We start from the raw sequence: 15,866 nt of genomic DNA on the forward strand, positions 1-15,866 counted from the left end.
GCCTGCACTGCAGCCGTCCCGCTAGACCACACGACCACCTGGGCTCTCATAAAAGAGCTTTCGGTGGGCATGTGTTACCTTTCCACGTCAGTTTTAATCTAGCGGCGTACTACAGTACATGATATATAAGGCATGAAGATGTTATTGTTACAGATCAGCTAAATTATCTATAGTAAAGGATCCTACAAATTAATGTAAGATACAGTCACAGAAAATAATTATATTCATAAGTACGTCTGAGTCAGTGACAACCCTACAACAGATGTATCCATCGGATCGCCATCAATGATGGTGATACATGGCTGTGTACATAATGTATATACAACTCGTCTAAACATCAACCCAACAATGTTAGATCTGTAAATTTGCTTTCGCAAATTTTTTGTTCTTCCCTCGCCGGGATTCGAACCCATGCTACTGTGATATCGTGACACCAAATCGCCTGCACTGCAGCCGTCCCGCTAGACCACACGACCACCTGCAGTGGGCTCTCATAAAAGAGCTTTCGGTGGGCATGTGTTACCTTTCCACGTCAGTTTTAATCTAGCGGCGTACTACAGTACATGATATATAAGGCATGAAGATGTTATTGTTACAGATCAGCTAAATTATCTATAGTAAAGGATCCTACAAATTAATGTAAGATACAGTCACAGAAAATAATTATATTCATAAGTACGTCTGAGTCAGTGACAACCCTACAACAGATGTATCCATCGGATCGCCATCAATGATGGTGATACATGGCTGTGTACATAATGTATATACAACTCGTCTAAACATCAACCCAACAATGTTAGATCTGTAAATTTGCTTTCGCAAATTTTTTGTTCTTCCCTCGCCGGGATTCGAACCCATGCTACTGTGATATCGTGACACCAAATCGCCTGCACTGCAGCCGTCCCGCTAGACCACACGACCACCTGGGCTCTCATAAAAGAGCTTTCGGTGGGCATGTGTTACCTTTATACGTCAGTTTTAATCTAGCGGCGTACTACAGTACATGATATATAAGGCATGAAGATGTTATTGTTACAGATCAGCTAAATTATCTATAGTAAAAGATCCTACAAATTAATGTAAGATACAGTCACAGAAAATAATTATATTCATAAGTACGTCTGAGTCAGTGACAACCCTACAACAGATGTATCCATCGGATCGCCATCAATGATGGTGATACATGGCTGTGTACATAATGTATATACAACTCGTCTAAACATCAACCCAACAATGTTAGATCTGTAAATTTGCTTTCGCAAATTTTTTGTTCTTCCCTCGCCGGGATTCGAACCCATGCTACTGTGATATCGTGACACCAAATCGCCTGCACTGCAGCCGTCCCGCTAGACCACACGACCACCTGGGCTCTCATAAAAGAGCTTTCGGTGGGCATGTGTTACCTTTCCACGTCAGTTTTAATCTAGCGGCGTACTACAGTACATGATATATAAGGCATGAAGATGTTATTGTTACAGATCAGCTAAATTATCTATAGTAAAGGATCCTACAAATTAATGTAAGATACAGTCACAGAAAATAATTATATTCATAAGTACGTCTGAGTCAGTGACAACCCTACAACAGATGTATCCATCGGATCGCCATCAATGATGGTGATACATGGCTGTGTACATAATGTATATACAACTCGTCTAAACATCAACCCAACAATGTTAGATCTGTAAATTTGCTTTCGCAAATTTTTTGTTCTTCCCTCGCCGGGATTCGAACCCATGCTACTGTGATATCGTGACACCAAATCGCCTGCACTGCAGCCGTCCCGCTAGACCACACGACCACCTGGGCTCTCATAAAAGAGCTTTCGGTGGGCATGTGTTACCTTTCCACGTCAGTTTTAATCTAGCGGCGTACTACAGTACATGATATATAAGGCATGAAGATGTTATTGTTACAGATCAGCTAAATTATCTATAGTAAAGGATCCTACAAATTAATGTAAGATACAGTCACAGAAAATAATTATATTCATAAGTACGTCTCAGTCAGTGACAACCCTACAACAGATGTATCCATCGGATCGCCATCAATGATGGTGATACATGGCTGTGTACATAATGTATATACAACTCGTCTAAACATCAACCCAACAATGTTAGATCTGTAAATTTGCTTTCGCAAATTTTTTGTTCTTCCCTCGCCGGGATTCGAACCCATGCTACTGTGATATCGTGACACCAAATCGCCTGCACTGCAGCCGTCCCGCTAGACCACACGACCACCTGGGCTCTCATAAAAGAGCTTTCGGTGGGCATGTGTTACCTTTCCACGTCAGTTTTAATCTAGCGGCGTACTACAGTACATGATATATAAGGCATGAAGATGTTATTGTTACAGATCAGCTAAATTATCTATAGTAAAGGATCCTACAAATTAATGTAAGATACAGTCACAGAAAATAATTATATTCATAAGTACGTCTGAGTCAGTGACAACCCTACAACAGATGTATCCATCGGATCGCCATCAATGATGGTGATACATGGCTGTGTACATAATGTATATACAACTCGTCTAAACATCAACCCAACAATGTTAGATCTGTAAATTTGCTTTCGCAAATTTTTTGTTCTTCCCTCGCCGGGATTCGAACCCATGCTACTGTGATATCGTGACACCAAATCGCCTGCACTGCAGCCGTCCCGCTAGACCACACGACCACCTGGGCTCTCATAAAAGAGCTTTCGGTGGGCATGTGTTACCTTTATACGTCAGTTTTAATCTAGCGGCGTACTACAGTACATGATATATAAGGCATGAAGATGTTATTGTTACAGATCAGCTAAATTATCTATAGTAAAAGATCCTACAAATTAATGTAAGATACAGTCACAGAAAATAATTATATTCATAAGTACGTCTGAGTCAGTGACAACCCTACAACAGATGTATCCATCGGATCGCCATCAATGATGGTGATACATGGCTGTGTACATAATGTATATACAACTCGTCTAAACATCAACCCAACAATGTTAGATCTGTAAATTTGCTTTCGCAAATTTTTTGTTCTTCCCTCGCCGGGATTCGAACCCATGCTACTGTGATATCGTGACACCAAATCGCCTGCACTGCAGCCGTCCCGCTAGACCACACGACCACCTGGGCTCTCATAAAAGAGCTTTCGGTGGGCATGTGTTACCTTTCCACGTCAGTTTTAATCTAGCGGCGTACTACAGTACATGATATATAAGGCATGAAGATGTTATTGTTACAGATCAGCTAAATTATCTATAGTAAAGGATCCTACAAATTAATGTAAGATACAGTCACAGAAAATAATTATATTCATAAGTACGTCTGAGTCAGTGACAACCCTACAACAGATGTATCCATCGGATCGCCATCAATGATGGTGATACATGGCTGTGTACATAATGTATATACAACTCGTCTAAACATCAACCTAACAATGTTAGATCTGTAAATTTGCTTTCGCAAATTTTTTGTTCTTCCCTCGCCGGGATTCGAACCCATGCTACTGTGATATCGTGACACCAAATCGCCTGCACTGCAGCCGTCCCGCTAGACCACACGACCACCTGGGCTCTCATAAAAGAGCTTTCGGTGGGCATGTGTTACCTTTCCACGTCAGTTTTAATCTAGCGGCGTACTACAGTACATGATATATAAGGCATGAAGATGTTATTGTTACAGATCAGCTAAATTATCTATAGTAAAGGATCCTACAAATTAATGTAAGATACAGTCACAGAAAATAATTATATTCATAAGTACGTCTCAGTCAGTGACAACCCTACAACAGATGTATCCATCGGATCGCCATCAATGATGGTGATACATGGCTGTGTACATAATGTATATACAACTCGTCTAAACATCAACCCAACAATGTTAGATCTGTAAATTTGCTTTCGCAAATTTTTTGTTCTTCCCTCGCCGGGATTCGAACCCATGCTACTGTGATATCGTGACACCAAATCGCCTGCACTGCAGCCGTCCCGCTAGACCACACGACCACCTGGGCTCTCATAAAAGAGCTTTCGGTGGGCATGTGTTACCTTTCCACGTCAGTTTTAATCTAGCGGCGTACTACAGTACATGATATATAAGGCATGAAGATGTTATTGTTACAGATCAGCTAAATTATCTATAGTAAAGGATCCTACAAATTAATGTAAGATACAGTCACAGAAAATAATTATATTCATAAGTACGTCTGAGTCAGTGACAACCCTACAACAGATGTATCCATCGGATCGCCATCAATGATGGTGATACATGGCTGTGTACATAATGTATATACAACTCGTCTAAACATCAACCCAACAATGTTAGATCTGTAAATTTATATATATATAGTCTATAAGAATCTACCAACCATATATATATACATACGGTATGTAATAATTGTATAAGAAAACGTATTCTTCTCACGTAACTTTCATTATACTTGATGTGCTTGCATGAATTCCTTTGTTTGTTGTGCAGAATTTCTGTGAAGTATTCTCACACATTTTTTGCTTCTTAATTTTAAATTTTGTAACATTAGCCTATACTATACTCCTTACCTAATTATGTTGATATAACAATAAATATCTACTATGTCAGTGAGTAATTTAGTTAGCTATGAAACCATTTTCTCCATTCAATGCATGAATCAAGTCAGCCAGGGATGGGGTAATTGAAAATGTAATTGTAATTAAGTACAATGCATTACAATTTTCCATGTAATTGAATGTAATGTGTAATTGAGCATTTTGTAATTACATGTAATGGTAATTTAATTAATTACATTAAAAAAGGCATGTAATGCTCCATTACTTTTGAAATACATTTCAATGACATGTACTTTTATAGTGTTAAAGATAAGGATTTGTATTTAATAAATAAATATAAATTGTAAAATTATTTTATTTTTTCAAATATTGTTATCACATAGTACTTATTTAATATATGAAGTCTGTAATTTATTCTGATATTTTATATTTATTTAATCAAACGTAATTTTTTTTTTAGTGGTCTTATAATTTAAAAAATGTGAGAATCATATATTAGTGTTGTTCAGTTTTTAAGGAAGATCTTTGAATTAAATAGATTGATAAGTAATTAATCACATTGTTAAACAAAAACAAACCCAAAAAATGTTTCACTGTGAAAAATCTTTCTTAGACAGTTCAGTTAGACTTTAAAATCACTGCACACAATCATTTTGTCAAATTAGTATGCACAAAAGGATTAAAAAAATATAAATAAACAGCTGTAAAAACAAATAACAATTAATCAGATTAAAATGTCTAGGGGTAATGAGACTATAACATGTATTTAATCTAATTAGCAAAATATTGCTCATATTAAGTCATTATATATATTATTGTTTGTACTAAAAATTATTTTCAATATTGTAACAAGCACACTTTTTATTATTTTTAAAGTAAAAAAAAAGTTTTTATTCATTTATAGTTTTATTTTTATCATATTTAATATTTTTATATGTTTAATTTCAATGAGTTCATTTCTGAGATTTCAAAATACCCCTTGATGTATTGGCAAATTAATAGGAACAAATTCCCTCTCCTATCAATATGATGATATTCTTATCATGGAACTTCCATGTTCTGATCAAGCAATATCTGCCACACTATCTCCTGTCAAAAGACTAGTTGCAATTGCTGTTATAGTGTTCAGACCAGACAGATTCAGACTAAATGACAAACTATTAAAATAACTAACGATTATCAAATGCAAGGCTTAAACTAGGCTGACATGAATATTTTGCACATGCATTATATGTACTTGCATATGTTAAAAAGTATAATGATGAAATGTAATGTGTAATTTAATTAATTACTTAAGTAAAGTAATTGTAATTCAATTAATTACATTTCAAAAACTGTGCAATGTGTAATTAGTGTAATTGATCATTTTTTCTATGTAATGTGTAATTTAATTAATTACATTCCAATGTAATTGACCCCAAGTCTGAAGTCAGCAATATGACAGTTCTTTGCAAGCGTGCCGTTGGTTGACGTTTGATTGTTTCAGTTTTTACGCTCTTCGCATATTGAGTTTATATGGTTTTTGGTATTTTTATTATACTCTCCCGATAAGACTTACATGTAGCACTTTGAACGTGCACAGTTTGATTCACGATTGAGAAATAAATTTCTTACTTTGATAATAATTTACATTACAACGATTCAAAAATTGAAAGTAGTCATATTCTAGCAATTAGTATGCTTTGTATACACAAATTAGTTTATTATATGATATGGAAGATTACATCATTTCCACAATTGTCGAACTGTACCGTATATTTCGGTGAATTCATACGGAAATGCATTATAGTATTTGGTTGCATATTTTTTTCGTTTTTTTCTAAGGAAAGTCATCATCTTCGTCAAATAAGTTTAAGATTTTTAGATGCTTTGACCTCAAAATCGTTTTGAATGAAAAAAAATATAACGGGAACGACGAGTCATTTGAGCAAAAATATATTGCTACATATTCATGACAGTAACTTTATAAAACATAGTACACATCCTATTTTGTCTAATTACATTAACGGTATCATGTACAAGAATTCGTTCGGTCTTTAATGCGCATGCGCTAGTAATTGTCCATATACAGCGATTATTTTTACTATTATAGATTTGTATGGGCAAATAGTTTTTATACCCGTATTACTTTGTGTTAACATTTGAATTTCTTCTTCGCGTGGTTTAATATAGTTTCTTTAAGGTTTGAACTGTTTTATGATGTAAATTTTATGAAAATAAAATATTTTAAACATCCGTCACTTTTGATTTAAAATTTGCTACCGTAAATAGCTAAGTAGCCCTTTTAATGTATACAGAGAAGGCATTGTTTTGCGAACCCCTGACATCTCTTTGCTTAAATAACAAATAGTATTCGTTATTTTCTTATTTTCGCGTGGATATTTTAATAATCTCCAAAGACAGGGAAATACAATGGTATTTTTGTTTAAAAAATAACTTTTGTAATTCTCCCGTCTTTTTATGGTTGAAAATTGAAAATTGTCATGGAAAAGAGAATTTTACACTCTTGGATACGAAGTCATCGGATAAAAACTTATACTTTTATGAATTAGTATGATTATATCTTTAAAGATTCTGATATACAATATAATTTTGAAGATATACATGTTTACTCTACATGTGACATTAAAGTAGAAATACTGGCAATACACAAGGTATACGTTTTTTTGTGTATTCTCCCCTTTTCAATCATGATAGAGGATAAAGTATACAAAGGAATGATTATGTTGAAAAGTGAACTTCCAACAATTAACAATCCCAATATATTTTTCATTACAATGAAAAAAAAAAATTGCTGGAAGCTTCCGAGAAAAACTTTGACAAAAGACTGGTGTAACGGATGCATGTCGAAATTAAAATCCTCCTTCGGATTTTAATTGAATAAAAGAATAACCTTCATCGTTATTGCATATATCGTCACCATGCATAAACATCAATTGGATAAAGTTCTTTGGTTGCACTAGTTATATTTTTTAACAGAAAAAATGGAGTATGATTTTTTAAATTATTAAAATTTCAATAATTATTATTTCATAATTTTTCCATAACCGTAAGCTTACTAACAACAGTGACATATATGTCTCTGCTAAAAGTAATGATTTATCTTCCCTGAAAAAAAAATCCACATATTAAACGTCCCAATACTCAGAAGTATGATAAAGTTTGAAATATGTTTTAACAGAAATATTTACTGATTAACTTTTTAACAACTACATGTACTGCATAAACCTACACACCCCGGGATACCAATATTGATTTGTGTGATTCAAGTATCTTTGATTGTTCTCTACAGGGAGTGATGCGTGTATAAATATTATTAATTTTTCACACTTTTCTTATCATTTCAAGTTGAACGCTTTCAGAGTTTTATCTTTGACGTGTTTTTGATTGGCTAAGTTAGCTACATGTATTTAGGAAAATACCCCGTGTTTACTAAATACTTCGTCATAGTTGAGATCCGTTACATATATTTCTTTAGAAATGAACATTATTATAAAATAATCATTAAAACGAATATGAAAATAAATTAAAAAAATACTGAAAACTAATATATTTGGAAAAGTTTAATTCTTAAAAATCACACAATGGATTGTTACTTGAATACACACTGACTAAAATCATAAAATCTCGCAGCATGGAGGTTTAGATCTATTGTGTCAAATAAAAGATACATGAATGCAACCTTTTAAAAGGTTTTACCATGAATATCAAGTTATATTAACATTTGAAACCAGGAAGAGTTTATCCAAACAAATTGAAGTCAATTGGTGTACAAAAGTAGATGTTGTAAGAGACCAATATAACAAACAATACAATGAAATTATGTCCAGAATTGCAATATTTAAACAGTGACACTATATATTGGTTTTGATTATAAAAATTGGATCTCTCTTTTAGAATCTACTATACTTTATGCAATATCATAATTTAATTTAAAAGATAAAATAAAAAAGGCCTAAGTGAGATAAAATTAACATACATTTTGTAGCTTCTGTAAGGAGTACAAATTGACTTTTCTTCCCTTTACACACGTATTCCTCATTATAAACTTAAAGACAATGTAGACTTACAAGTCAATCTTTTGTTAAGTGTCCATAGTTAAAACAACTGTCTTGCTTGAAGAATGGACAAATCACATTTAAAAAAACCTCCTTATTCGTAAAAAAAAAATTGGAACTGTGAAACTGTCATGATGTTTGATTTTTTTTCATTGACCAAATGTATGTTATGTTAGATTGACGTTTTTTCAACTGAGATCAGTTGCATGAAATCCCATCAGAAATAGTTATGGTTCACTTTTCACCGACATGCATATGTTGCTTTGTTTTAACCAAGCTAGTAAAATAAATAAGGCCGTTAGTTTTCTCGTTTGAATTCTTTTACATTGTCATTTCGGGGCCTTTTATAGCTGACTATAATTTCCGCAATTGTTTAGTCATGACACAGTCTTTCGAATAAATTTGTACGTGTCTGCTAAATGTAAAATGAAATTAGAAAAAAATACGAATGAAAACTTTTAGGATTAATGTATTTATATAACATTGACAATATCATTTAATGATTGTGATGCGTTCACAGCGCTTTTCTGTATTTACCCTTATCAATATCCAAAGTTATAACACACCATAAAATATTAATTGGTTAAAGGTGTCTTCTTAAAACTAAGGAATATATAAAATATCAGTATGATGACCATAAAATCAGTAGGACATCATCGTTTACGAAGCAGTAACAAAAAGGTGTTAATTCTGTTTATCTTACTATCTTTACATACAAAACATGTAAAAGATCATAAACTTGAAATAGATATTCAAAAAATTTGATTACTTAATACTTTTTATTTATTTTTACCTCATGTATCGAAGAAGTAAAATCGATTTTGTTTTAAATCATTCTCTATTTTAAACTTGCAAAATTTAATAGATTTTATAGATGCATTTCGCAATCTTGCTGTTCAAAGATGAAAAAAGAAACAAACTTTTCACCAAATTCGGTAATAGCTAAATTGAGTTAATATGAGTTTAGATTTTTTCTCTGTACCGATGTAATGCATTGTCTGTATGAGATTCAAAATATATTTACTATGTTCCTTCAACTAGACATGGCAAAATACAATGTTTTGGTGGGCAGATTTATTTCTTTTATGTCTTTTTTGTCTTATAAAATCAAATACTTTTCATTTTCTTAACAGAATTTACATGATAAGAAAAGTGTTCAAAGATAAGAAAGAATTATGTTACACAATAATTACGCATCTCGTATAATAAAAAATAATTGAAATTATTATATATAAATCGTAATAATCCTAATTTGATTCCGTAAACTTGGTTTTCTATTAAGATGACAAATTATTATACTATTGGAATTAAGCGTGGACATCGATCATCAAACATTCAAACCCCGTTGTGATCCGATATTTAATTATTTATGTACACAAGTTGGCGTGCAAAAATCAACAGCCTCCTCGGAAATACTGATAAACTCGTTTCCCTTTATAAGAAAATTGAGTTACCTCCCCTTTTTTAGTACGAGTTGTCTTTCTTGACCGAACTAATAGTTCAGTATGATTGTTGTTGTCTTCAAATTTTACAGAAAATGTCTCTTTAGTGACGCTCGGGACTTAAACAGTTAAACTCCTTAATATATTTGAAAGGTGGAGGGCTCAGAACCAAAACTAAAAAAAAAGAATAACCAAAGACGAGCAAGTTAGCAGAGAGAAAAATTTGAAATTACACAAAATATCTTTGTGTTATCACTTGATTATTCTTCAGATTCTTTTACATTACCATTAGTCTGCTTTAAAACTTGCATATATATTTAGTCTTTTGAATTGCAGGTGCAGCAAACATGTTGAAAGATGTGATCCGAAAAATCAAACACCGGATTGAAGTTATTGAAAAAGAAACTGACAACTTATATTTTGTTTCACAAGGTTTAATAATGTTTCTTACAGGTATATCTTAAAACATTCAATCAACTTTATGATTTTTTTTATAAATAATTAACATTTCTTTATAGGAAAACAATGCACAATAACATTCCACATAATTCAGTGCACGTTAATTAACACAACCGGTATCGTTGAATTGTTACTTCATTTATTCACAAGACTTTCATTTCCACTATATCATGTAATTAATCTTATCTAATTATTTGGGTAATTATTCAATAATCCTGAGCCCTTATATATGTGATGGTGATATTTTTAAGTTTAGGAAAATAAGTCTTCTGCATTTACATTTTAAAGTTAACACAGTGATCCATATTTTTTTATTTATATTTTTGAAAAAAGCACAGTAAAATCTTCATTTTGGCAATGTATAAGAAAATTGCATCTCAAGAAATATAGACCTTTGATCTACCTTAACTGTGTAAATTTAATGTTAACGATTGCATTGTCAACCTAGGTTAGTTTAAGGTGTATTTAGCCATTTGTTTACATGCACATTTACAATTAAGCATAAGAAACTTTCGTTTTGAGGGTACGCTGAAGGGTAAAAGGATGAGTATACAAATGCCTTGTCTTTTGAAAGGAAACAAACATACTTTTTATATTTTACATGGACGTTTACTTAAGCAATATCTTCCGAAATTTTGAGAAAATAAGAGGAATTAGAACAGGATACCTTATGTATGTATACACATGGAAAAAAGTATTGTCTCATCTTCATTTTTTAAAACTAGAAAAATCAGCCTCTTATTTTGGATGGAATATGATCAAATATTTGTAAAATTATATTGAAACGCAGTTAATTACATCATTGTCATTAAAAGGATTAAAAAATGTATATATAAAAAAAATTTATCTAACCAAATTTTTTATAACAAAATGAAGTGTTTTTTTGTACAAAAACAATGCATTTTGAAATTTTTACTGTAGTCGACCTTCACAATGTCAGACATTTCAAAATTAATCTTTAGATGATTGTTCACATCATGGTTGATCGTTATACGACAAAATATTAGTACTTTGTCCGCAGCCTCGTTCAAACGGGTACCCGCTTCTTAACGTCTTCTGATTCCTGCCAAAGGTCGACTAAGGTAGCAGCAACCATTCCTGACGAAGGGTATTGTTTATTGCATGATGTGTTTGAACTGCGGTGTCCTTTTGTGCACTTTACGCCCTATAGTGTTCCATATATGCTCGATATGATTCAAATTCGGGCGAAGATCGGGCCAAGTAAGAACAATGAATCTTCCTTCACGATCCTAATTTCAAACTTTGGAGAGCTCTGCACTATACTGGATACGGGCAACTGTGTGTCTGTTCGTAGGCTGTTGTAAATTACTTTACTTTCTTTTATTATAGACATTTTCGTATAATTGGTTAACGTCTTAACGTCGTTTACCGTGGTAATTACGTAAGTGTATATTCGACGTTGCTACTTAGCGACGATATTCTATTCCTACATGTAGTTTTAGATAAAGATTTCGTTCTATGGAGACGTTCTGCATTATTTCGTTAGAATATATGTCAAATTGGTGCCGTGACAAAAAGAACGACGAGTTCTAAACTCAAAGCTATTCGAGCTGGACATCGTGGTGCAGTCACGAAATTACTAAAGCGAGTGAGCGGAAATTTCGAGGAGTTATTACAGGAATACGATGTGAATGAAATTATGTCAATCAGGGAAATGATACGGAAGAAGGAAACAGTTATCTCGGAACTTAACGACAAAATTGTGGAAGAAATTTCGAAAGAGGATATTCAAGAAGAGATAGAAGAAGCCGACAGGTATGAATTTGATATTCAAATTACTCTAACAAAATTAGCAAAAGTAATTCGGGAAGCAGATAACACAACATCTACGAAACAACAACAATTCAACCCGCACGCCACAGAATTTACACTCTCAAACAATCAAATAAACCCGACTCCAGTAAGTTTCACGCCAGCAAATAATTCTTCATCTACATTTTCAAACTCCAGTATGTACCATTAATTACCAAAGCTTACCCTACCCACGTTCGGAGGAAATATACTGGAATGGCAGCCATTTTGGGGTTCCTTTTGTGCAGCAGTTCATGAAAATTTGTCCTTAAACGACGTTCAGAAGTTTAACTATTTAAGGTCGCAATTGTACGGAGAAGCAAGCCAGTGCATCTCAGGATTACAAATTACAAACACAAATTACGCTCAAGCCCTACATGTATTGAAACAGAGATTTGGTCAACCCCACAAAATTGTGTTGCCTATATGCAAAGCCTTAGTAGTCTACCCAGTCCATCCGCGAATATTAGAGACATAAAGAACTTTTACGACAGTATGGAGAATTATATTCGAGGTCTTGAGGGAATGGGACAAACACATGAATCGTACGGGAGCCTTCTAGTACCAATAATCTTAAATAAAATTCACGGAAACATCCGACAAAATATGGTACGCGTTAATGAAAATGATATATGGAATTTACAGTTGCTACGTGACGCAATTCAGCATGAAATTACTATCCAAGAAGCAGGTCAGCCCGTAAGCTGTTATGAATCAGAATCAGAATATACATCTAAGTCAGCATTTATAGTAAATACAAAACGAAACTACGAATTATTGTAACGATATTCACGCTCCAACTACATGCATGACGGTAACAAATATTGATGATAGAAAGCGCACAGTTAAGGAGAAACAGTTATGTTTTAATTGTTTGGGAAGACACAGAATTGCAAACTGCAAATCAATAAATACATGTAAAATTTGTGGTAAACGACATCACACAAGTATTTGCAATAAGGCGGAGCAATATACGCAAAACGAAGCAAAAACAGAAACGGAAAATTATAAATCAGAAAAACTAGACCGCAATATCTCAGTAGCAAGCATGCACTCAGTAAGAGCTCAAGTACTTTTGAAAACCGCAAAAGTTACAGTCTCGTCCGACAAAACCCATTTTAGTCAAGCAAACACCTTATTCGACGAAAGTGCACAGCACAGTTTTATTACAAAGGATATGGCAGAAAAACTAAACTTGAAACCCGTAAGAAATGAAATAATAACTGTCTCGGGAGTCGGTGAAACAAATACGAAGGTAAGACATCTGCAAGTGGCTAATGTTTATTTACGAGCCCAGACTACAGAATTAAAACCAATTAATGTACTTATCGTTCCAAAGATTGCTCACCCTATACAAACATACCCAAGAAACCAGTAATTTTTTCTGCACTTGAATGGAATAAATTTAGCACACCCTGTATCACATGACGAGGACTTTGAAGTCTCAATATTATTCGGCGCTGATTACTTTTGGGATATTGTAGAGGACAAAGTTATTCGAGGACCGGGACCAACCGCAGTGAAATCGAAGTAGGCTACTTATTATCTGGCCCTATGCATTGAAATTCATCAGAACATTACACTCCGTGATTTTCATTAATCATGAATATCTTAACCCCGTACAGACATGAAGAAAGTAAGAAAAACAAGACATCGGAGAACTTAACGACAAGCCGTATTCACTATATACCACCCACTGTTAATGCAGATATGTTACGAACAGATTTTACGGAGATTGAAAGCGTTTTCAACTATCGCCCAGTATCGTACATTTCGCGGGATACCCGAGATCCAGAGCAATTGACACCGTCACATTTATTTCAAGAAAGGAGAATATCATCGGTAAACTTTATGCACACAGAAGACAATATGAACGCATCAACAGAAGCAAATGAACTATTACAACAAAAACGAACTTCCATCGAACATTTTTGTAAACTGTGGAGAATTGAATACCAACCCGTACTAAGAGCGTATCGCAGTGTGACAGGAAACATCTATACACATTTAGTCATCGGTTCTGTAGTTATTATCATGGACATTTCGCCAAGAACAATGTGGAAATTAAGTGTAACAGAAGATGTAATAACAGGATTAGATTGACTTGTTCGTGCTGCAAAGATTCGTATATCAAGTGGACTTATTACTACACGGCCAATTATTAAACTAGTCCCTCTTGAAATATGAACAGTAAACTCATTTTGAGGCCCCCGGAATGTTGTAAATTACTTTACTTTCTTTTATTATAGACATTTTCGTATAATTGGTAAACGTCTTAACGTCGTTTACCGCGGTAATTACGTAACAGTATATTCGACGTTGCTACTTAGCAACGATATTCTATTCCTACATGTAGTTTTAGATAAAGATTTCTTTCTATGAAGACGTTCATCATTATTTCGTTAGAATATATGTCAAATAGGCAAAGGTCCCCGAAATGGTTTTTGTCGCAAGATAACCAGTAGCGATGAGCCGATCTCGAACAGTTCTTGTTTAAGGGCTCCTGCATTGTCATCATTCTCTTTTTAGAATTGTATTGTTTGCAATGGGTTTCCGTCTGACCAACCTTCATTATGCTTGATTTTCCCTAGCAGATGTTATAGGAGGACCTCTTCATCTCGGAGGGTCTTTACCATCGTTTGTTGCCTGATTTTTTTATTCTCAAAACGACGTATAGTGGAATGGTGATGACCAACAATATGTGCAATTGTCACAACGACATACATGCTTCTCTTGTGCTGATTATCTGTCATCTTGGTGCAGTAAAGAGTTGTGGATGACCAATTACAAGGTGTCAATCACAAATCTTTATAAACTTGGTTATTTAAAGTGTTGAAAACAATGACGATAAAAACACCTGTTTTATTGTTTACGAGTACCGTAGCTGCATTTGCAGATAAGAACTTATCGAGTCGATATTTATTGATTAAACTCAGGTGATATTTAAAGATTGTTTAACTAGTTCTATTTCATCAAATTATATCACAAAAAAATAAAGAGTGTTTTTTTTTTAATTTGAATTTCAATATGGTGTTGCAATACCTTTTTCCATGTTTATAGTTATATATGTTCCGGACCATATGAGTATTTGGACCGTACGCGTATGGTCATGACCATATGCATATGGTCGGACCATATGAGTATGATACTCAATTGGTTATTAACGGGCTGGACCATATGAGTATTTGGACTATATAGGTATTTGTTTTTCAATAATATGCATTAGAAAACTTTATAAAAAACAATGATTTCTACATGCAATTGTATTATTTACAATTCAAATAGCATTAAATAATTATGCCAAAGCTATTTTTCATCGCTAATGGTATTCTTGCTTGTATGCGTAGGATGACATTTACCGGCTTCCCTACGGTACCATAGCTTTTCTTGGGTCCTGGGTCATTCCGATGTGTCTACGATGTTTTTAAAAAGCTCTAGATCTCCATATCATAACAAGACTGAAGTGCATCATATCACCAGACAAACTTAAACTAGGGTCCTTGCCGGTTACGTCATTCATTTTTTAACAACAAAAACACGTATTAGTATAAAAA

General features: G+C 33.7%; 1 protein-coding gene across 1 annotated transcript in view; it reads left to right on the top strand.

Moving 5' to 3' along the window:
* LOC143059173 (uncharacterized) overlaps nucleotides 1-15,866 on the top strand; it is a 95,778-nt gene that overhangs the window by 21,111 nt on the left and 58,801 nt on the right. The window contains exon 3 of the mRNA XM_076232666.1: nucleotides 10,378-10,494. Coding sequence (XP_076088781.1) covers nucleotides 10,389-10,494 — 106 coding nt within the window. The 5' untranslated portion in view covers nucleotides 10,378-10,388. The remainder of the gene's footprint in view (nucleotides 1-10,377; nucleotides 10,495-15,866) is intronic.

Source organism: Mytilus galloprovincialis, chromosome 14 (genome assembly GCF_965363235.1).
Source record: "Mytilus galloprovincialis chromosome 14, xbMytGall1.hap1.1, whole genome shotgun sequence".
NCBI classification, from domain to species: domain Eukaryota; kingdom Metazoa; phylum Mollusca; class Bivalvia; order Mytilida; family Mytilidae; genus Mytilus; species Mytilus galloprovincialis.